The 24,524-nt window shown below is 40.4% G+C and overlaps 3 protein-coding genes across 3 annotated transcripts in view; all 3 read right to left on the bottom strand.

Annotated features, from left to right (window-relative positions):
- Nucleotides 1-24,524, bottom strand: part of LOC309499043 (uncharacterized protein) — a 95,993-nt gene that overhangs the window by 11,530 nt on the left and 59,939 nt on the right. The gene's annotated exons all lie outside the window — the stretch shown is intronic.
- Nucleotides 9,230-10,682, bottom strand: LOC309502853 (putative nuclease HARBI1). The gene is made up of 4 exons (XM_082175417.1): nt 10,469-10,682; nt 10,284-10,399; nt 10,076-10,187; nt 9,230-9,981 (listed from the first exon to the last, which is right to left on the bottom strand). The coding sequence occupies exons 1-3, from the start codon at nt 10,668-10,670 to the stop codon at nt 10,143-10,145; spliced, it is 363 nt and encodes a 120-aa protein (XP_082031543.1). The 5' UTR covers nt 10,671-10,682; the 3' UTR covers nt 9,230-9,981; nt 10,076-10,142.
- LOC309502595 (uncharacterized protein) overlaps nt 11,696-24,524 on the bottom strand; it is a 29,927-nt gene continuing 17,098 nt past the window's right edge. The window contains exons 2-5 of the mRNA XM_082174996.1: nt 12,623-13,004; nt 12,187-12,257; nt 11,923-12,099; nt 11,696-11,832 (exon numbers count right to left, since the gene is read on the bottom strand). Of these exons, the coding sequence (XP_082031122.1) occupies nt 11,708-11,832; nt 11,923-12,099; nt 12,187-12,257; nt 12,623-12,780 (531 nt within the window). The 5' untranslated portion in view covers nt 12,781-13,004 and the 3' untranslated portion in view covers nt 11,696-11,707. The remainder of the gene's footprint in view (nt 11,833-11,922; nt 12,100-12,186; nt 12,258-12,622; nt 13,005-24,524) is intronic.

Raw genomic sequence — 24,524 nt, forward strand, 5'->3', positions numbered from 1 at the left:
TGTCTAAACTGAATTTGGTTACACTACAGTGTTTAACATTGAAGTTAATGACTATTTTTGGGTTGTGCACTTTGCAGACTTTACCTAAGGACGTGTCTCTCCGCTGCTCATAGAGATAATTTGAAAGTAGCTGGCATTTGTGTTTGAACAAAGTTTAGCTCAAGAGCTATTGATCCGGGAAGTTCAGATTGGCGAATATATTGCCAACTTTACTGAACTCCATGAACCGTGCATTGTTAACGTACGGATCTCTGAAACACTGCCAGCGGGACATTAAACATGACGTGTTTGTCCGAGCTCACAACAGGTGTTGGAGGGAACGTAAAAGTTTTGCAAGGGAATGCAGAAGTTTTGACTTTTTTTCCCTCCCATGCCAAATATTTTCCACCAACATTGTCTGATTTTCTCAAAGCTGCATTAATTGCAATACAATTATTAATCATCATTAGATCAGTTCTCATTAAAGGATTAATATTGAGTATTTAGAGGTATATTGCTAGACAACGTAATCTGCCAATAAATGTCAGGAGAGATAAGGTAAGTTAACTCTTGACATTCAGTAACAGTTCCCACTCCAAACATCGAGACACTCACACAAACGAACACAAACTCGCTCAGGTCTGAATGAACTCCACATATTCTCCTCATGCTCGCTGCTGCTGCACTAAATGTTTATTTCAGAAGGAAGACGCCAGGAAAGACGCACAAGTATCGCTGTGATCGATGAAAACAATACAGAAATAAGTCTGTCGCTTAATCAAACTGTATAAAGTGTGTGTGATGTTTGTGTAAATATGAGAAATACCGTGTTCTTCTTCTTCTTCTTCTTCTTCTTTGTTTTTAAGGACGGTTGGCAACCAGCTTTTGGTGCATTACCGCCACCTTCTGCCCCGGAGTGTGAATCAGATAATAAGCCATTTCTCAAAGCAAACCTCGGACTTGCGTCGTTGGTAGTTCGGACTTTCCAAGTTCGACTCAGGAGAACGAACTCCCGAGGACGAGAGGACGCAAGTCCGGTTACTCTGCAAATGGAACAGCTGCGTTCTTGATCGCGTCACTCAGCTCGCTCTGGCTACTCCGGTCATCTCTTTAAATGTGTATTTTAGGCAACAATAAAACGAAATATGGTATAAAATACAACTCTGCCTCTTTTCGTCAACAATTAAACGAAATATGTTATAAAACACGACTCTACCTCTTTTCATTTAAAAAAATCTTAAACAAATTTATGGCCACATAAATGTGGTTCAGGCAAACATATTGATTATCTTCACTGCATATTTTACAACACGAACTATATAACACAACCCTGCTTCTTTTGTTTTCATTTTAAAAATATGAAACATATTGATCAACTGACATTTAACAAACAGAGACAGGGTTGTATAATTTTATTTTATTATACATGTACATACAGTGAAGAGATTGTAGCCTAAAATAAATATAAAAAATATTCTATATATTTAAAAATATATAAAATAAAATTAAACAACCCTGTCTTTTTTTTTGTTTTGTTTTTTTTGTTAAATGTCAGTTTTAATGATCAATAATATCCAGTATAAAAGTATAAGTAGCCTAAAAGGTATAAGAAGCTATACGATGAGAAATAAAGGAAACCATTCAGTCAAACATAAGTCAGTTCTCTAATAGGCTACAAAGTTAAAGTTAAAGGAGAACTCCGGTCATTTTTTTGTCAATTTGGATTTTGGAGTGCTGTCAATACAGAGAACAACGACAAAAATCGGTGTTGCCTACACCGTGTTATTCTCTTTTTAAAATTTGCACCCTGTTGACTTCAATGGGGCAATATTTAAACCTGCTTTTAGCCTCTTAACATCCTTGATGTGTCATTACAAGTGATTCCTTCAGAGTGAACGCGGGTGAATCTGACTGCAGTAGATGTGAAATATATGGATAAAAATTATGTTATTTAAACCAGCGCAAATACCTGTATTTACATCCTGTTTTCGGTTGAAGTCCAAATAGTCGATTGTCGAGTTCACGCGCATAGGTTTAGTTACCTATGTTATCTATGATCCATTTCCACTTGCATAGAAGACACTGGGGATGTTTTAAAAGATCCACTACATATCCTTAGAGCCTGAGCTTGCATGACATCCAATGCTTTGATATTAGACTTTGCTGATGACATACAGTATATGCTATACACCCATAATCAAAGACAGACCTCATTAGTGCCCAATTTTGTAAAGATAGACAGCGTTGGATATTAACAATCTTTTTATATTTATTAACCATTTTTTCCAAATTAATCTTCCATGTCAATTTTTCATCAAACCACATCCCAAGAAACCTAATAATCTTCATTTGCTCAAGGGGCTGACTGTACAATTTTAAAGATACAGGTGTGATCTTATGCTTTTTTGAAAAACATATGTGTTTTAGACACTGATAATCTAAATGCCCATTTATTTGCCCATTTTTCCACTTCATTAATTGAATCTGTCTCTCTCACAAACGTGTGGAACAGATAAGTAACGCAATCTCACAGCGCCACCTTGAAACAAAAAGCGGGATAATATACAGAATTTGCGCTGGGATCCTAAACACATAATTGAAAAGATTGAAATAAATGATCTAATTTACGATAATATATGTTTAGAGAACTTTAAACCCTCTGGGTTAAGGAGCTAACGTTAATCTTTTTCTGACCAGTGACACAAACATAAAAAAAAATTAGGCCACAAGCCGTTTTTTTGTGGATTTGCCCAAACGTAAAACATTTTTGTTGATGGCAACAGTGCTTCAATGATATGTCTTTTAATGTATGATTATAATAACAACTGATTCGGCCTGGCTTGGCTGTGGACGAAAGGTCTTTGGCCCTCTTTCACAAAGGCGATGGTGCTCAGCAGTGGTCTCACTGTGATAAGCGTCAGAGAGAGCCTCCTGTTGGCTCTGGCACAAGCCTGGCCTGGCCTGGCACAAGCCTGACCTGGCCTGGTCTCACTTTGGCTGGTTGTCTGCGAGCACTGCCAACACCTTGTCATGGCGCCACTGTATCTTCCCTGTGTCAATGCAATCTTACACCCTGACAGAATGTGTGCCATTGTTCCTTTCCCACCACACAACCTGCACAGTGGGTCCTCCCTCATCCCCCACCAGTGCAAATTGACTGGGGTTGGTAAGGTGTCATACACTGCTCGTAGTAGAAAGGATATACGGAAGGGCTCCAGCCACCACAGTTCACTCCATGTGATCGTTCTCTTGGGAAGGTACCACCTCATCCATGCACCTTGGGTTGCAAGCCCGATTAATTTTGCTCTTCTCCCTTCTTCCTCAAGATTTCAGACTTCATCCTGGATCATGGTTCTCTTCTCTCTAAGGGTGGACTTTGACCACTGCTGGAAATGTGCTGTTCCTAGACCCTGTCTTCCAGTGCAAGGGTTTCCGATGATATCTTTGGTTATGAGAGAACATTCTGCCTGGTTAATTGCCGTACTTTAAACTCCTCCACCACTGAAGACAGGGGAAGCTGGAGCTGGCCCGAACTTAAGTAGAGCCCCAAGGATGTAAAGCTTGAGGGTATTCCCAACCATCTTCTAAGGTGCCTGTTGAACTTCCTCTTCATTTCTTTAACAGTTGATAGAAGCACCTCATAAACTGAAAAGCCACATGAGTCTCGGGAGCAGGCCATGTTGGTAGATCCAGCACGTGTATTTCCCAGGCAGACCAGACTTGTCAATCTTTTTCAGCCATTCTTTAACTTGTTTTCCGGTGCTGGAGACGCTGTTCCTGTCTGACAGGGAATCATCATACCACTTTCCATGGCATCCAGTGGTGTAGTGGTAAAAAAAGAGGTGGGTAAACTATAAATTCTGGTGGACCACAACTTGATCACCCGGTAAGGTGGGCCACTGCCTACCGGTGTATGTGTATCCTGATGACATCGCTATAGGCTATCATTTGATGGTACTACCAAGGGTATCACTGGTTGTTCCCTCATCATAGGTCACAAAATCACTATTCAATTCATACATTAATCGAAGTTCTTGTTAAAGAGACTCAAGAAGGAATAATATGGTTGAAATCTATAAAGTTTACTAAATGACAAAACAGAGAGAACAAAAATATTTAAGAGAGATAGAGAGGGAGGCTTATATCCAGGGCTTCCAATGCAATGCACTTGAACATAATGATAGGGATTTGGGGTTATTTTCATAGTCGATTAATCTGTTGAATATTTCCTCGATTAATTGATTAGTTGTTTGGTCTATCAGAAAAATGTGGATCAGTGTTTCCCTGTAGAGGGAAAAGTCTTTAACCTGGTGCAGGCTTGATTCCCTCTGAATGCCTTGTACAGTTGGGTTTTGACATGCTCATTACATTAAACCAGCTGCATGTAATGAATTGTTTAAAAAAAACTTTTAAAACTTGCCTAGTTTTAATGATTTTCTGTTGCGGCTGCGATCAAGTTTAATTCTCGCGCAGCTTGTATAGTAACGAGCGTGTGTTTTCTGCTCCGTGTGTGCTGTTCTCTTTGTTCCGTGTGTGTGTGTGTGTGTGTGTGTGTGTGTGTGTGTCGAATCATGTACCGATCGGCGATCACGCACTGGAAAAGCAAAGTCCGCTCAAATAACGTGAAATTTAGAGGTGGATAAACGCAATTTGAGGTGGATAAACGCACTTTGGAGGTGGGCAAACGCTATTTCCGAATTTTGGGAGGTGCGTAAACGGCGTTTACGTGCGTTTAGCCTCCACTACATCCCTGATGGCATCTAATTGGGTTCCCCTGGATGTTCGGGATCACTTCCCCTTGAACAAGTATTGAACCTTCCAGTTGTTTTGCCCTTTTGGATCACCAAATCATCTTGAGGTGAATCAAGTAAGCATATTTACAACAGAGAATAAACAGTGTCAGGGCCACAATATGAATAGCGTTTAACTCTTGGAACAATAGTGCTTTGTGGTGCTCTTATTTTTAAAAGTTTTATGATCATTTTCATTTTCTGCAAACATATAAAATGTTATTATTTTATTGCACATATAAATGTTATCTAACTTTATAGTGATTAATGTAGTTATCATAAGATCAAACTTAATTTGGACACATTATGCTGCTGTCATTATTTATCTGTTGATGAAGAGTGTCATTAGTGATTGTTTTTGTATTACTGATGTTTTATCCATGTCATGTTGTGAGAAATAACAGTATTGTCTTCCAATGGAGAAGTTTTATAGGCTTTTATCATGTATCCTGACTCAAATAATGTGTTTCTAACAGCAAACACTCAGAATAAAGTGAGATGATCTGCTGATGATCCTGAATGGCTTGTTGAATGAGTGTTGATAGTCTGAGGCTCATCAATATTAACAGATCTGCTGAAAACACTCTTTATTTCATGACAATAGTTCCTGTTTTCACCTCATTTATTATGCTGATGTCTTCAGATCTCCTGTAAATTGACACTTAAAGCTCATTTCATTGGTGTCAGCAGACTGAGGGTAATTGTTGGTTACTATATGTACATGTATTTCTGTGTTTATGATTTTAACTGTTTTTCTTACCATTATTTATATTTGGAAGAATTTAAATTATTTATATTATTTTCTACATTTCTAGATACCTGTATTTTAATGAAGCAGCAGAATAATGTTAGGATTAACGAAAAATAATAATTAAAAATAATCAGTTACTGTACGATGAATAGATGGACAGACATACATGTTTAGAAATGTTATTTACTATAAAAACAAACTCAGTAATTGATACTTTTGATTTTGGCAGATCAGCTCCCCCAACTCTGGAATTCATCATCAGTGAAGCTCCTCCCACTGCAATTACATCATCAGTGAAGCTCCTCCCACTGTAATTCTCCAATAAATGCTGTAAATTCCCATCAGCTACAAGTGAAGACGAGCATCAGAGCATCAGGAAGAGCTGAAATCTGCAAAGACTGAGTTTATTAAAGAGGACAGTGAGAACATGAGTGATCCAGAACCCTGCAGAATGAAACACACTGAAGATCCTGAAGAACAAAAAGGTTGTTTTAACTGTTTTATTTTACATTTATTTGATATCTGGTTCCCAATTTGCAACAACGTTACCAGAATTTTTTAAGAATAATCAGTAAACCTCAAGTTACTGATAAAGTTGTATTTGTCAAATATCAAAGTTATTCATAGTTATAGAGATTCTTCTTACAGTAACTTTAGTAACAGGGTTGAAGAATACAGTCAATGCAACAGTTTGTGTAGAAAATGAGACAATGAATTATGATGATTATTTTCCTGTCTTCCCATCATGCAGTAGAAAGAGCCCAGATGATGTCACAGTTTTAAGAAATGCTGTTTTTTAAAGGAGGAAAATCATGTCAGGAGTAACAGGGTTGATTGAAACATGTAGGACACAGATAATGCTAATAAAGATAGTTAATTTAAAAGTAGTTAAAGCCCACACTTTGAGCTTGTGAAATTTCTACACACACTGCAACGGTCGTGAAATGATGTCAAACTCGGCGGCAGCATTTTTACAAACATAAATTTAACATACCGGTACAACAAATAATAATTCAAAATTTAAAAATAAACAATCCACTCCACTTGAATGCTAAATGCTTGTGTTATTTCTCACAGGGTTATTCACTTGAGCTTGTGTTTCTGGTGTCCCACTTTCACATGCGTATGAATGGAAGTCAGTGCAAGGAAAAGTCTAGTGTAAACGGCCATTAATAATTAAAATGTGTTTTGTAAAATAAATATCAATCTCAAAGTTGGTGACAAAATATGGCAGTATTGTATATTTAAATTTTAATATCATGTTAGATAATTGTGTCATTGATCAAATTAATAGTTCTTGCTAAAGAAACATGGGATTTGTGCCTATAATGTTATAAAAATAATAATTGGAAGAAAAATTTACCTCATTCATGGAAAGTTTCAAGGACACATAATCAATTTATAAAAAGGCATCAGATTATCATAATGTTTTATAACAGTTGTCTACTTTCTACTATTACATCAGGACTCACTTTCATGTCCTTTCACTTTATATTTCTCTTTCAATTATGTTAATGTACTGAAAATTAAATGTAATATTTTTTCTTTGATTTCAGACCTGATGGAAGAGAGCGAGGAGAGTGAAGAACTGAGTGAAGTGGAGGAGGAACATCATGTCAAACCTGGAGGAAAACCTTTGAGTCGCTCAAAGATTAAAAATAAATTTTTAAAGAAAACAAGAGCCAAGAAATCTACAACCTGCACTCAGTGTGGAAAGAGTCTCACAACCAAACAAAGTCTTCAGATTCACATGAGGATCCACAATGGGGAGAAGCCGTTCTCATGTGATCAGTGCGGGAAGAGTTTCAGTCATTCTTCATACCTTAATGTTCACATGAGGATCCACACCGGAGAGAAGCCGTACACATGTGATCAATGTGGGAAGAGTTTTACACAAATAACACATCGTAATCTTCACATGAGAGTTCATACTGGAGAGAAGCCGTTCTCATGTGATCAGTGTGGGAAGAGTTTCAGTCGATCTTCACACTTTAAAGAACACATGAAGATCCACACCGGAGAGAAGCCGTTCTCATGTGATCAATGCGGCAAAACATTTATCTGTGCATCAGACCTGAAGAAACACCTGAGAGTTCATACGAAGGAGAAGCCGTATTCATGTTCTGTGTGTGGAAAGAGTTTTTCACTGCTTCAGTCTTTACATAGACATGAGAAAATCCACACTGGTGTGAGAGAGTACATGTGCTTTGAGTGTGAGAAGACTTTTATTACAGCGGAGAGTTTAAAACGGCACCAGATTATCCACACTGGAGAGAAACCTTACAAGTGTTCACACTGTGACAAGAGATTCGGTTGGTCACCGGATCTGAAAACACATGAGAGAATTCATGCTGGAGGAAAGCTGCACACATGTGATCAGTGTGGGAAGAGTTTTGCTTTTAAATGTCACCTGAAGCGACACATGAAGATCCACACTGGAGAAACCACTTAATCACAGTCTGAAATCACAGCAAGTAGTCACCACAGAAAAATGTGTTATTAGCAACTACTGTCAAGGGGCACACACTGCAGATGATGGCACCAGTTGCTCTCCATCAAGGTGGCTCTTAAAAATTTATCTACCTCTTATTGATATGATCGTTTGGAAATTTAAATAAGGACACAGATCTGTTTTGTAAGTGATCGCATCCAGGTAATACGCGTTTTTAATGTTGTTCTATTCTATATTTTTTGCTGCTTTTAAATGTTTTATGTATCTCTGTACAGTGTCCTTGAGTGTGCAGAGAAAGGCGCATTTAAATAAAATGTATTATTATTACCTGGGACATTCTGGGCCCTCAATATTTCCTGAATATTTTTCCCTTAATCAGTATGTCATTTTGTTTATCTTTCAGTTCATTATAACATTCGATATCAAAAGCTGTTTCTGCATTTAGCTGTCTGTTAGGATGTCTGGTAAATTCCTTGTTCCTCCTGTTTTTGATGCCATTGAAACAGTTCCTGGAACTGATAACCTTGGGCCTGTTGCACAAAACTAGGATAAGGGATTAAGCCAGGATATCTTGGTGATCCTGGCTCAATTGATCCGTAATCCGGTTGCACTAAAGCTGGATAGGGGGCAGGAGGATATGTTATGGTATAAATTACCATGGAAATTTATTCTGTGGAGCTAGCCTGCTCCAGACCAGGCTAAATTCCAGGATCTATTTAATCTCATCCCTAATGTCAGTCAGCAGTCACCACAAATGGAAACCAATAGTTATTTCATGCTCACTATACATTGTTATCACATATAACTAGACCCACTGTCATTATTTAAACGTTTGTGATCATTAATTTCAATCATTTTGGATAAATAATGATTTCTAGATGATGTTGCTATCATTAGATAATTTACAGTTTCCCATAGACTATAAGGCTATATATAAAATGATAGAATATTAGGGCCACAGAGGGAAAAAAAAGACAAGTCTTTTGTTAAACATTGTTAAAATGACAGATGTGGGGCATTTCGTGAAATTGTACTTCAGTATGGTTTCATAAACAAAGACATGCTGATGTGCCAGAATATTAAGTATCACATTGTCATAAGTATCAAAACTGTAAAAAGAATATGTAGCTTTTCTGCAGAAAGAACCAGCCTCATAAATGTATGACTTCATCCTTTTTCCTCAGTGTGGCCCTAGTACTCTGTCATATAAACAAATACACAAATACACATTCCATATGAATATAAAAACACAATGTGTAACATTATGTTCCTTTATTGAATAAGGACAAAACAAAGCAGGTAAACCATCAGCTCCTTTCGAAACTGAAGTCACAGTGACTCTACAAGATGGAAAGCACAGAATCAAAGCATATTATACAAAATGATACATACACATTCAAAGGTCTGTATATAACACACCCTGCATGTCTGCACACTAAAATAAATGCAGGACAAATCCATACACATCAACTGAACAGACAAATGAATGGATGCAGTAGCCTCCCTGCAGCCTTGTATTACACACAGTATACCGCACAAACATCATAAGAGGCCAAATTCGTAAAAAAACGAACCAAAAAAAACCCAAATTCCTCTGCCACCGCAGGACATATTTAACCAAAATTGAAAGCACACATACTAACTAAAATAATTCAACACATATTGGTCCCTCAGCAGCCGACCACTGTCGTCATCAGGGAAGATTGCCGGATTGTCCCAGTCCATGGCTGGTGGCACTCTGGGGGCCCTCTCCTTCCTCAGGCAGGCCACATTGTGGAGGACAGCACAAGCCACAGTAATATCACATGCCCTAACAGGGCTGACCCTTAATTTGTGAAGGCAGTGAAAGCGTGCCTTCAGGAGGCCAAAGGTCATTTCAACTCTGGCCCTGGTCCTGGCATGGGCATGGTTGTAGGCCTGCTGTGCTTCCTGGGGGTCTGTGAAAGGTGTCAGGAGAAAAGGCTGGCAGCCATACCCCCTGTCTCCCAGCAACACACCAGAGAATTCACCTGTCAACACAAAATCTCATCATTACTACCTCATAAACACAGTGATATTCTTGACACAGCCATGATGGTTATAAATAGGGGTTGTGTGGCTTACCTTGTGATAGGCACTGATAGATTTCAGAGGCCCGAAAGATTCTGGAGTCATGGACTGAGCCAGGCCATTATGCCACAACATTGCTGATCACACAGTCAGCATTGCAGACCATCTGAAATCATAAGATGAGGAATATTACACCAATCAATGCACATCACTGGCAATGCAGAGTGTTCGTCAATGGACAATATCAAAAAGTTATGTTCACCTGAACATTAATGCTGTGAAAGGATTTCCTATTCACAAAATCGGCCTCATGGGCACCTGAGGGGGCTTTTATCCTTATGTGTGTGCAGTCCACTGCACCAATGACATTGGGGAAACCTGTCACACAAAGTAATGAGTATCCTACTATGTGTTAACAGTTGTCCTGTAATTTGTAGATCCTCTTACCTGCAATCCTATAGAACTCCTCTTTGATGTCACAGAGTCTTCTGTGGCCAGGGAAGGAGATGAAGACATCTGCTAATGCTTTGATAGCCAGACACACACTCCTTATTGTGCGGCAAATTGTGGCCTTGTTCAGCTGTTCTGCATCCCCCACTGAGTACAGGAAGGCTCCACTAGCAAAAAAGCGCAAGGCCACACAAACCATTTGCTCCACACTCAGTGCATGTGCAGTGCGGTGCTTAATCCTGGGACCCAGTAGTCTGCATAGATACCTGATGCCATCTGCAGAAAACCTGTATCTTTCATATAGATGGTCATCAGGGAAGGCCAGTGGGTCCAACCGGTCCCTGAAGACCCTTTCTCGCCTGAAGGCTCTCCTCAGCACAAGTGCTTCTTCATCCACCACATCTCGCAAGAATGGGCAAGCCATTGTCAGAGCAGAAAGGAACACACAATTTTGGGCCTTCATATAGGCTAGTGGCCACACCTGGTGCTGGGGGGGTGGGCAAAAGAGGCCGGTGCCTTATAACGATGACTTGGTTGTACTGATTGCTGGGAAAATAAAAAAAACCTTAGAAAGATGCCACCGTCCTGTGTGCTCACAATAAGAGCTCATATGTCATGGCTCACTTGACTTTACGAGAATATACCTAATTTTTATTTTGAGCTGTGACATCTTCTTGGAGCTGGGGGAGGAAAGAAAAATAATGATTAATACATTTGTGTTACAGTTAGCATACAGTGTACATTGAAGGCATATCTCACCTCCCTCTCAAGTTTTTTTATTTCAAGGTCCAGTTTCCTAATTGTCCTCTTTTTTATTTCGGACTCCAGTGCAAGATTTTCCATCTTTTTCTTCTTGTACTGAATGTCTATGTCTGCCAGTTCTATTTGGCGCCGGAGGTGGTTGCCATACAACTTTCTGATAGCTTGTGAGCTCTGTGAACACAATACAATTAGCGCAGCTGGAATTTGGCAGGATGTGGTGTCCTTTTATTAATACGCACTATGTTGCCAGGCTGGTTTTCCCACTGTATAGCATCTGGGTCCTGTAAAAGAAATTAGATTTTTTGATTTTGATGAGAAATCCTCACCATTGTAGAGTAAATAGTACTTTCACAGTCTTAACATGATACCTCATGCCTTCTGGAATCCAGAGAGATGGTCTCCTCCTCATCATCGTCTCCATCATGTGCTGTTGCTGCTGCACTGGGGCTTTCACCCCATCACATTTAATCGGATTCATATTGAAGCTAGTAGACAAGACATGCCAGGCCTACAGTATGCCTTTGATGGAGTACTCACTGGATCAGCATCGTCTGGTGCTTGTGCTGGTGGCTCTAACAGGAACACAGTGCTGCCAGACACTGCAAGGCAATAGGTAAACCAAAGTCAGACAGTCCAAATTTATTCAATATGAATGTGGTTGTATCCCATGTAGAGATGGAAGGACATACCTTGAATGAAGCGGGTGGCATCTTGGGAGGAACCTATGCTCGTCTCTTTCCCCCCAGGGATCCCCTCTAAGACGGGCCTGCCTTTATTTAGCTCCAAGGCCATGTCCTCTGCTGGGGTAAGGTCAGCCTTTGGTGACCCACCACCCGTGCCTTGTCTGTGGGTATTCTTTTTCACTGCTAAAACAGTACAGACAATGTGTGAGCAGGCACCTTCTGGGTACAATATATGCTTGTGCTTTGTTAAATATTAGTCAGGGACCATACCATTCTGCAGAATGTTCTTGTATTTGATTTTGACCTGCTGCCATGTCCGTTTTGGCCCGTTCATGTTTAATCTACATCACGCACGCACGTTTTTTTTACTGAAAACAAGACAAAAAATACTAAGTAAGAAAGACATTTTTGCAGTGCAGTGAGCAACCGACCTTGGGTCCTTTGAAAGGCGCTATATAAATTAAAGTGATTATTATTATAGCTCATCTATTTATTCAATTAAATTTTATTTATATAGCACTTTTCACAATTGTTTCATTCTGTCATTCATTCACAATTTCACTCATATCTGCAGTGCATTTCAATAAAAAATGTAACCGTTTCATAATTACAGTACAACTGCGTTTTTGGAGATGTGAATTAAATATTTGAATTGTAATTGTGATGTTTCAGCGGAGCGGTGAGTGTGTAATTGTGCACTACTTACGCATTCAGGCGGTCTGCAATACTTTGCCACGCTTTTTCTCTTTGCTTTATCACTGTGGCGGTGTTGCCTTTCTTCTTAATTATATCTTTTACCTCCTCGTATGCCTCCATGAGGATTTGTGCTTCCGACGGGGAAAAGTACGCGGCTCTAGTTGCCATGGTAAATCAGTTAATCTGTGATCTGTGGCGGGGTCTATTTGAGTGAGCCGTGAGCGCGCACCTATCCAGGATTGGTTTCACCTGGCTTAATGAATCCGTGTCTGCTCATCCTGGCTTGGTCTTTGTGCAACCAATTAAGCCTGGACGCACATGTTTTGGCTTCATTGAGCTCAGCTGAGTCATTTATCCCGGATGTCTTAATTCTACTTTTGTGCAACAGGCCTCTTATCTCTAACCTGCTTGTTTCTCTTGCTTCAAAATGCACCTCTGTCTTAAGTGTCATGATTTGAGTCTGATCTGCTGTGTTTTTGTCTTTTCTCTGTGTCTGTGTGCCTTGTTGTCTTTGAGTACATGTGCTTTGTTGGCCTCGGCCCAAACTTTTCAACTGTGAGTGTCTTTTACAAAGAACTGCTGACTTTCTCCTAACAGAAGCAAGCAGCCAAAATGGACTTTCTTCATGTTCGGCAGCAGCGTCAACTAATAGCGAAACAGTTTATCTTCACCTCACTTGTGAGAAACATCATGGCTTTTTAAGCTGCTAAAATAGTTTACTGATAAAATCGTCAGAGCAGCGCTGACAACACGCGGGTGTATCTGAACTGTATGTTTATGCGTTTGAGTGGAAGAGAGCACACGAGAATAAGATGTTTTTTTTTTCCATAATAACTAATACATGCATAATACATAAAACGCAATTTTGTGTGCCAGAGTCGTTGTGGGTTTCTGATTTGTAGTCTGTTAAGAAAATTCGAAATAACTGAAATCATTTGGCAAAGTGACATGGAACTGATGTGGTCAAAACCTGCCTGGAACTACTTTAGCCATCAACCAATCAGAATCAAGCATTCGTAGTATAACTCTAAATTAATTATCCCTATTAAAATTGTAATTTGAAATATCTCTAATTAGGATTATGACTAGTGCAAAATCAATTATATATATCTTTAATTACAATTTCTACAAGTCAAAACTCATTTTAAGATAGAACAGATATTGTAATTAGAATAGATACCTGGGCCCGTATCCCTAAAGAATTTTTGTGCAAAAAGTGGCTCCTAGCGGCCAAATTCTAAGAAAATTCTCAGAGTCATGACGTTTTCTTAGAATTTTCCCTAAAAGTGACACGAAAATCCCAGTTAATATAAAAGCTATTCCTCAAGATTCCTAGCGCTTAAAAGGGCTCCTAAGGCGAGATCTGCTAAGAGCAGGGAAGAGGACTTTTAGTGGCTTAGGAGTTACCCTAAGCAGCTGCACAAAATGGCCAACAGAGGAGGCAGGAGAGATGTCCTGCAAACACTGGATGACAGGGAATTATTGAGACGCTACAGATTGGATCGTGCAGGAATCATGTTTGTGGTGGATCTCCTTAGAGATGCAATTACTTCACCAACTCGACGCCACAACGCTATTACACCGGAGAAGAAAGTAATCACAACCCTGAGGTATTTGGCAACAGGGAAAATGCAACAATGCAGCAGTGATGACTTGGGTCTGTTCCAATCCTCCGTCAGCAGAGTCATCACCCAAACACTGACAGCTTTGTCACAACCTAATATTGTGACACAATTTGTTTCATTCCCGCTGGATGCCCGCACTTTACACACACATAAAAGGGCATTTATGGACATTGCAGGATTCCCTGGCGTTGTGGGTGTAATTGATGGAACACGTGAGAATAATTGCGCCATCAGAGGACGAGGCTGTCTTTGTTAACAGGAAGAATTTCCACAGCATCAATGTGCAAATAGTGTTCAATGCGGCCTGTAAGATTTTGGACATTGTGGCTAAATGGCCAGGCTCCACACATGATGCGAGAATGCTCTCCGAGAGTGGCATCAGACAGCTTTTTGAGAGACGCTATGTGCCAGCTAATTGCCACTTGTTAGGGGACAGTGGCTACCCATGCAAACCATGGCTCCTTACACCTTACCTCCAGCCACGCCAAGGGCTCCAACTAAACTATAACAGGTAAGCCAAACAATACAAAAATCATGGAAATGAAATGCAAGCAATATGTTAGAGCATCCAAGTAGTGCAATATTTCCATCAAATAATTAAAGGTCTGTATTCTATTGTAGGGCCCACAAGACAACAAGAGCGTGGTGGAGCGTGGCATAGGCCAGCTTAAGAGGCGCTTTCATGTTCTCCACGGAGAGGTGCGGCTGAGGCCTGAAAAAGTCAGCAAAGTCATCATAGCCTGTGCAATATTACACAATATTTGCAAGGTTAGACAGATTGCAGAACCTCTGGAGGATGGCGATGAGGATGAGGATGAAGACAACGATGAGGATGGTGGTGAAGAACATATTCACATTCCACAGGGGAACTTAGCCCAGAGTGGACTGCCTTACAGGGCAAACTTCACAAATTTACATTTCAGGCAAGCTGTAGCCCCATGTCATTTGAGAACTTGTGATGGTATTAAGAACTACCACAGTTTACCTGCAATTGTTAAATGCAAGACACAGAACACAATCTGTAAATGGTTTATTTTTTTAGGTGTTACCTAAATGTGAATTTTAAGGCGGTAGTACTCCTCCTGAAGGGAAAGGACTTTTTTTTGTTGTTCAAACACATCAATTGTGAGTTGCAATCTTCTCTCCTGCAGGGATGCTGACGGAGCAGGTGCTGCGGATGGGAATGGTGTTTGATCCGCCGGGCTATCCTGAGTAGCAGCTGCAGATGGTTCAGGCGGCAATCTTGTCGGCAAACTTGATGGGCCCGGTTCTTGTGATGGCTCCATGCTACAGAAATACATAGGCCTAGTTTAATTATTGTTTTGATTAAATTAATTTAATACAATGAGCATGGATAACACATGAAATAGCTTCTGCAATGAATAAACACTGTTGATATGAATAACCCTGTGTCCTACCTTTGCTGCATTTCAAGGGCCTGCATCATTGACGTGTCAATGCCTGTTGGCAGCCCGGTGACACTGACCTCAGAGTGTCCCAGGACTTGAAAGACAGTGTCGGCCACCTGGGACAGCCGCTTTGCAGGTGGTCCACCCCCTAGAAAGAAACAGTCAATGAACACAGTACTTAGGCATGTAAATTAACTTTGCCAGCAGGAGCAAGTTGCCAGATTATGTGGTAGGCTATAGTATTTTGCTCACCTGTGAGTGAGGATTCCCGCTTGTGTGCTGCAATCTCATCTTTTGCCTTGGACTGCAGCACATACCACCTTTTCTCACAATCGTCGCCTGTCCGCACCACCAGTGGAAAAGAGGCATTGATTGTTTGGGATATTGTGTCCCAGGCGCGCCTCTTGCCTTGGCTAGTGACAGTTGGGCCAAATTTTCCTCGTAACATACCTTTATGTTCGTTCACCAACTGGGCCAGCAACAAACCTTGCTCCTCAGTCCAGTTCGGCTTGCGATTCCTTTTTTTTCTCCATTTTCTGTGTTTGTAGGATATTTGTTAACAAGCCTTCATAAATAGACCAGCCAGCAATCACAGACATTGATAAAAGCTGAGCCGTGTTACCCTCGTTAAGGACAGCCCCTTGAGATAGGCCATCTTGTTTTCAATGGGGTCCATATAGTCTCGCGTAGCCAGACCTTCAGACTGACGGCTGAAGGTCTGGAATTCATAGCAGCTTTCTTTGGCCAAGGCCCGCCCATAAGGCCGTTTGACCGACATGTCAAACAACCAATTACAGTTTGTTTTGTTCAGCGTCACGTTTCGGGGCGTGGAAATGTCCCCACAACAACAGACCGGCGTGCAACAAGTCAGTCAGCATAGAAAATCAAAGAAGGAGAAGAAAACAAGCGTCAGCGTCTGTTGTTTCATGTTTGCCCGCAAACGCGGCTGATATCCCCTTCTCAGTTAGGTACTTCACTTGATCTTCCATAATAGATAGGAGGGGACACACAACTAGTAAAATTGGATCTGCTGGGAATCCTTCTAAATGCTGACAAAGGGTCGGCCAGGCTCGGAAAATAATACTCTTCCCAAATCCCGTCGGCAAACAGGCTAAAATATCTCTTTTTGTCTCCACTAAGTGCCTCAAACAAAACTCCTGGACATCTCTTAAAGAGTCTATGCCGTGAACCTCGCATACTTTTGAGAATCCTACGTTTAGCTGATCTTGATAAATGCTCTTTGTCACTCATGTAAACACAACAGTTTTTCTTCCGCAATCACACGTCTGCGCTTTGTTTCCCGGCGGACCGAAAATAAACGCGACACTCGCACCCCCCGGAAATCCGATAAAATTCAACCAATCAGATGACGACTTTGACATTCCTGAAGTGTTTCCAGTTAAGTGTACCATATGCATCAGACGTTTAGCCAACGTTCCGTGGGCGTGACGTCTGAGGCTGAGACTAGGGTCCATATGGGAGTGAAAGTACAAAAAATGCCAGCTAGGATATTAATATGAGCAAATAAGACACAAATCATTATTTGAACAAGGTGTAATGAGCTTAAGTTTTCACATATTTTAGATTCTAATGTTAGGCTATAACCCCTACAGCATACTATTCATTTTCCAGATATTTTCTTGAATGTGAAATATTATTTACAATTACAGTCTGCATAAGATTAGAGTGTATAATTATTTTTATTGATTTGAGGGTACATCCTTTGCTCATTATCACCAAAAGTTCATTTTCATCAAACTTGTAGGATCAACCAATCACGGCTTTCTAAATGATGACTTATACCTAGCAACGGGGTCAACCACACCTCCTCACTAAGATAGGATTTTCCATCCATTCCTTGCTCAGAGTTCACTGAAAATGTTCTGGAATCACTTCTAAGCTAAAACTCCTGGCAAGGAATTTTTAGGTTAAGTTAGAGGATTCTCTGAGAGGATTCTCAGAATCTTCAGGGATACGGGCCCAGGAATTTTGACTAGTCTAAATTCTGACTAGTACAGCCAAGGGTATTTAATGCTAAAACGACTTGCCATAGGAAGGAAAGACTCAATCAAGTGGTCACATCATCGGGATAGTGACGACACAGTTGGCTGATGACACTACGTTGTTCTTAAAAGATGAAAATCATGTGTTAAAGGCTTTATAATCAATAAACTGACTTCTATTTTTATAACAAAGTCTGCCTCTTAGGCATTGATTTTAAGTCGTTCAGTCAGAAAAGACCACAGAGAAATCTTCTGTCCAACTGTATGTACAGTGTGTTAAAGTGCTTATAATTTAGGTCAGATTTGACTTACCTAACCTGAGAATAATACAAATAAGGCAAGGGTGTCAAATGTACCACTGTAAAACAAGACATTATCACACGAATCGCATGAGCTCAAGCTGAACACATCTACTGCAAAACACTCAGAGAAGCTTAGAGAAACATAAGAAAGTTTGTTCACTTTATTCACTTTGATATTTATGTCAGAAAAAAAAAAATGAATCAAGAGTCATAAAAAGAATGAATAAAGTGTGTGTTTGTGCTGGTGTTTTCCGCTAGAGGACAGTAAAACTCTCTGAAAAACTGATGAAACATGAAAAACTGTGTATTAACAAACAATGAACAAAACTGTATTTGTATCAACTAACTTTGCCAAAGGTACAATTATGTAATAAATATATTGTTCATTGTGTGTTATTTCAACTAATGTTAACAAATGAAACCTTATTACAAATTTTGTGAATTAAAAATATAGTAAATGTAAAAAGTGGGCAAAAAAAAAAAAAAAAAAAGATATGGTCAAAACATCTGGGCTGCGTTCTCCGATAACGTTGTCTCTTAGCGCGCTACGAAGACTGAAATACTAGACCTTAACTGCAGGTATACATTACCTACGTGTGTTCTCCGAACTATACCTTAGGATGTTGCTTAAGGTAAACCTTCTTAAGTTCGACCTTAGCAGGCGCTGTCCATGGTGGAGGTGCTGAATAGGTTGATATCGATGCCTCGATGATCGATTGTGCGCTCTTTACTTCACAGCGGTATAGGTAATGTATTGAGAAAACAATGTTCTTTATAAAGAAGCGTTTTAGAAATAGTACAAACTGCATTTATCGGGGCTCATTGAAATATGTACATGCAGAAATAAATATGAGTATGTGTTTATAATTTAGCAAGTGTGCAATCCCAAACCCTCACGGCCATAAGTGTGTTAATGTTCTCCACAACGTATGCTGATTATCCACCAGCCATGTAGTTGACATACACTAACTGGCTCCGCGGACGGCGCCGTCTTTGATTTATAACAAGTACTCGCTGTCTCGCTGCCATAGCTATAAAGTTTGTGTAAACTCATCTTTCTTTATATAGACTCCTAAGCCTTTTCTGTCAAATGGTTCGCCAGCTGATGTGCCTTAGGATAGTAATTAAAAAAGCTAACAACCATTAGTGTATGGAAACTTTATTAATGAAAACACTTCCATACACTGGGTGTAGGCTATAACAACTTAAGTATTTTATGTGTAAAATTTTTAAGTAAAGTAAAAATGTAATTTTAATACTAAATCAGATTTTATATTAAATGTTCATATAAAATTTTCTATGTGTAATTAAACTGCAATGTAAAAAAGCTTTTTGCGTAGTGGTGGCCACTAGCGGTATGAACCGTCAGCAGCGATAAGGTATAGCTAAGAGCGCTCCAGACCAACCTTATGAACGTATGACTTACAGAAGGTATACTTAACTAAGAAGGTTTCGGAAACCACGTGTTAACGATAAGGTACTTCTTAAGGTACAACTTAAGAACGACGTAGCGTTAAAGGGATACTCCACTTTTTTCGGAAATATGCTCATTTTACAACTCCCCCAGAGTTAAACAGATGAGTTTTACCGTTTTAGAATCCATTCAGCCGAACTCCGGGTCTGACGGTACCACTTTTAGCATAGCTTAGCATAGATCATTGATTCAGACGAGTCCAGTAGCATTTCTTTCAAAATGACCAAAGAGTTTCAATATTTTTCCTATTTAAAACTTGACTCTTCTGTAGTTAAACCGTGTACTAAGATCGACGGAAAATGAAAAGTTGCGATTTTCTAAGCCTATATGGCTAGGAACTACTCTCATTCCGCCGTAATAATCAAGGAACTGTGCGGCCGTACCATGAGTGCAGCAGGTGTAGTGATATGAAGCAGCGCCTAAAAATAGTCCCCAGCTCGGTAACTTCTTCCAACGTGCCCGGAGTTCGGCTGAATGGATTCTAAAACGGTAAAACTCATCTGTTTAACTCTGGGGGAGTTGTAAAATGAGCATATTTCCGAAAAAAGTGGAGTATCCCTTTAAGGTAGTTTCGGAGAACGCAGCCCATCTGATCTGTGCATTAAGACGTGCAGTGTAAACGCAGCCTAAGTGGTTTCTCCACTGCATGGATCTTCATGTGTTTCTCCAGGTAGTGTTTTAAAGCAAAACTCTTCCCACACTGATCACACGTGTGCGGCTTCTCTCCAGTGTGGATCCTCTCATGACTTTTCAGATGTGATGACCGACTGAATCTCTTGTCACAGTGTGAACACTTGTAAGGTTTTTCTCCAGTGTGGATCCTCTGGTGCTGTTTTAAACTGTCCGCTGTAGTAAAAGTCTTCTCACACTCAAAGCACATGTACTCTCTCACACCAGTGTGTATTTTCTGATGTGCATGTAAACTATCCAGCCGTGAAAAACTCTTTCCACACACAGAACATGAATGCGGCTTCTCCTTCATATGAACTATCAGGTGTCTCTTCAGGTCTGATGCTCTAAGAAATGTTTTGCCACACAGATCACATGTGAACGACTTCAATCCAGTGTGGGTCCTCATGTGAACATTAAGGGATGAAGATCGACTGAAACTCTTCCCGCACTGATCACATGCGTACGGCTTTTCTCCAGTGTGGATCATCATATGAACATTAAGATGATGTTTGTATGTGAAACTCTTCCCACACTGATCACATGAGAACGGCTTCTCTCCAGTGTGGATCATCATGTGAACAGTAAATTGTTGTTTTTTTGTGAAGCTCGTCCCGCATTGATCACATGTGAACGGCTTCTCTCCGGTGTGGATCATCTCATGTGTTTTCAGACCTGTTAAATTATTAAATCTTGTGTCACAGTGTGAACAATTGTAAGGTTTTTCTCGAGTGTGGATCCTCTCATGTGTTTTCAAACTTTCTGACCGACTGAATCTCTTGTCACAGTGTGAACACTTGTAAGGTTTTTCTCCAGTGTGAATTCTCTGGTGCAGTTTTAAACTGTTCGCTGTAGTAAAAGTCTTCTCACACTCAAAGCACATGTACTCTCTCACACCAGTGTGTATTTTCTGATGTGCATGTAAATTACCCAGCAGTGAAAAACTCTTTCCACACACAGAACATGAATGCGGCTTCTCCTTCATATGAACTCTCAGGTGTGTCTTCAGGACTGATGCCCTAAAAAATTTTTTGCTGCATTGATCACATGTGAACGGCTTCTCTCCAGTGTGGATCCTCATGTGAATCTTAAGGTATGATGATTGTGTGAAACTCTTCCCGCACTGATCACATGCGTACGGCTTTTCTCCAGTATGAACTCTCATGTGGCGCTCAAGACTATGTTTGATTGTGAAACTCTTTCCACACTGAGTGCAGGTTGTAGATTTCTTGGCTCCTCTTTTCTTTAAAAATGTATTATTTGAGCGACTCAAAGGTTTTTCTCCAGGTTTGACATGATGTTCCTCCTCCACTTCACTCAGTTCTTCACTCTCCTCCTTCACTTCACTCAGTTCTTCACTCTCCTCCTTCACTTCACTCAGTTCTTCTCTCTCCTCCTTCACTTCACTCAGTTCTTCACTCTCCTCCTTCACTTCACTCAGTTCTTCTCTCTCCTCCTTCACTTCACTCAGTTCTTCACTCTCCTCCTCCACTTCACTCAGTTCTTCTCTCTTTTCCTTCACTTCACTCAGTTCTTCGCTCTCCTCCTTCACTTCACTCAGTTCTTCGCTCTCCTCTTTCACTTCACTCAGTTCTTCTCTCTCCTCCTTCACTTCACTCAGTTCTTCTCTCTTTTCCTTCACTTCACTCAGTTCTTCGCTCTCCTCCTTCACTTCACTCAGTTCTTCTCTCTCCTCCTTCACTTCACTCAGTTCTTCTCTCTTTTCCTTCACTTCACTCAGTTCTTCGCTCTCCTCCTTCACTTCACTCAGTTCTTTGCTCTCCTCCTTCACTTCACTCAGTTCTTCTCTCTCCTCCTTCACTTCACTCAGTTCTTCGCTCTCCTCCTTCACTTCACTCAGTTCTTCTGTTGATTTTGAATAAAAAAGGGCCCTATCAGAAAAGGGCCCTATGCAAGGTTCCAGAGGTAACGGCGTCGGCGCACTGAAGCGTTTTTTTTAATAGTTCAAAGTTACTATAAGATTTAATGTTATTACCTTGACAAACTATAACTTACATCATTAAAAAGATATAAGAGTCACGTTTCAGTATTTGAACACTATTGTATTCTGAGAAATTTATATTGACAGTTATGTCTTCATTTGTGTCAGGAGTTATGAAATGCAAAAATGAGTCGATACCTTTAATATGAATTATGAGCGTCAGACGCTCCCATTCATAAAAAACTCCTGTGCTGTCGTCATGAAAGCGATTCACAAAACAACGTCCCTCACGGCTTTTAGCTCAAAAGTGTGCAGATTTGGAGAAATATTGATATATTCTCAGTTTACATCAGATTTCTATTGACAGGAATAATATTTTATTGAATTTATAGCCAAATGCGTCGATGTAATCATTATGAGCGCTGTAATACTGATGTGCTGTGTTTTCAATTCATACCAGCAGCCTGAGGGCGCTCTACTGAACATTATAGTCCATATTTGAAACACATGAAGAAGAGCGTTCGACAATGCAGGAAATTATTAATTTATTGGCATTTGTGTTGTTTCTGAATGCTTTTATTGGCATTTGTGTTGTTTCTGAATGCTTTTATTGGCATTTGTGTTGTTTCTGAATGCTTTTATTAGCATTTATGTTGTTTCTATTGTTGTGTGAGGGTGTATACCTTCTGGATGTAATGGCGCTCTCTCTCTCATTAAAAAATGTTTTTTTTTAGTTTTTTTTAAAAGTCATAATCCATGTCTTATTCCAAATTAGGATGTTATGGTATCAATCTGAATGGGAAAACCATCGAATTGTACGATGGCCTTTGTGCCCTGTCATATGGCCTTGGTGCCCCTAAAAAAAAAAAGGTGGAGGCCAAATGGCCTTGCCCCTAAAATTACATAATTCCCACCCTGCTGGTGACACCCATGTAGCTTTGTGTATCCTTTTGTGTTGGAAGAATCTCCCTGCGATGACAAGGTTGCTTGTGGCGCAGAAGTCGGCAAACCTCTCTCCATTGTCGATCATTACGCCAATACCCTGTTGACCCATGATCTCCTCATATCCTCTGTTGTCGCTGCCGATCTGTGCGTTGAAGTCACCCATAACTACAATGATGTTTCTGTTCGGACGGTTCTGGATGATGGCGAGCAGTCCTCTTTATCTTCTTCGTCGCTGTCATTCGTTGAAGCATAGCACTGGATGACATCCATATTGATTCTCCTCATCCTGGTTCTGAAAGAAGCTGTTAGGATCCGTGATCCATGTGCCTCCCAGCCAGTGAGTGCTCTCTGGGCAGTCTTGGACAGCATCAGGGCTACTCCATGGGTGCGAGGCGCAGCGTCATCTTCATGTCCTGAGAACAGCACCAGCTCTCCGGTGCAGAGTCTCTTTTGGCCTGCACCATTCCATCTGGACTCTCATTGTTAGTTTGCAGCTCCTCATCTCGGCTGCTACTTGTGCCGTCTTTCCCGCTTCGAACATGGTACGGACGTTCCATGTTCCGATGGTAGTTGTTGTACTGGTAAACAAGATGGTCGTCGGCCTGATTGCTTCCATGAGGCTTTCACTATCAGGCCTCATAAGTTCTCCTGCGTAGGATCCATCCTTCCCCAGGACCTTGGTGTCTTGATTTTCTTGTTAATGTTTCTGTAGCGGTGGTGTTTTTTACGGGGAGGGGTTGCTAGCCCCTCGCCCAACCATCCTCCTTTCGCATCTGGGCTTGGGACCTGCCATGTCGGAGTTTATGGTCCAGTTTGAACATAAAAGGCTGAAAGTTTTTGAAATTTTCAGTGCATGTGCGTGTGAGGTAAAAGGACACGAGCTGTTGAAGCTCCGCCCCCTGTGCCGGGAGCAGCAGCTCATTTGCATTTAAAGGGTCAGACACAAAAACTGTGTTTTTGCTCACCCTCAAAGTGTGACAATCTTACATGTTATATAAAAATATATGTGGGGTATTTTGAGCTAAAACTTCACATACACACTCTGGAGACACCAAATACTTATTTTACATCTTGTGAAAAGGGCATTATACCACCCCTTTAAACAAAACAGTTTTTACAAAATAAACTGAAATGATTACTGTCTCAACACAGCTTTGCACAACCAGCAAAAAGAGAGCAGCTGGAATGAAGAGAAGCGGTGTGTAATCCTTGTTGTTATTTTTGCATAATTATGTTGGTTTATAGATGTTTTGTCGTTCGAATAGTGATGGCTCGATCATGAACGATTTGTTCATTTTATGTTGACCGCACATGCGCAACATCTTATAGGTTCTGTACAAGAAACAGAAATGATAAGTTCACCTCTCGAGTCTTCGGTTGACTCTTCGTTGATGATGTCGACTTGATAATCAAACGACTCAGACACAATGACCTGAGAGAGGAACTAATCATTTATCTGGTACAGTCTGGGCCCTCAATATTTCCTGAATCTTTTTCCCTTAAAGGAGAACTCCGGGCAATTTTTAAGTTAATCTTGATCGTT

This window comes from Leuciscus leuciscus (genome assembly GCF_965113295.1).
Source record: "Leuciscus leuciscus genome assembly, chromosome: 1".
NCBI classification, from domain to species: Eukaryota; Metazoa; Chordata; class Actinopteri; order Cypriniformes; family Leuciscidae; genus Leuciscus; species Leuciscus leuciscus.

Excerpts from the sequence above, each read along its gene's own strand:
- LOC309502853 (XM_082175417.1), bottom strand. The coding sequence starts at position 10,670 with ATGGTTTGTGTGGCCTTGCGCTTTTTTGCTAGTGGAGCCTTCCTGTAC. Across the intron at positions 10,400-10,468 it reads GGAGTTCTATAGGATTGCAG|GTTTCCCCAATGTCATTGGT; the intron begins GTAAGAGGATCT and ends TTTGTGTGACAG. Across the intron at positions 10,188-10,283 it reads TTCACAGCATTAATGTTCAG|ATGGTCTGCAATGCTGACTG; the intron begins GTGAACATAACT and ends TTATGATTTCAG.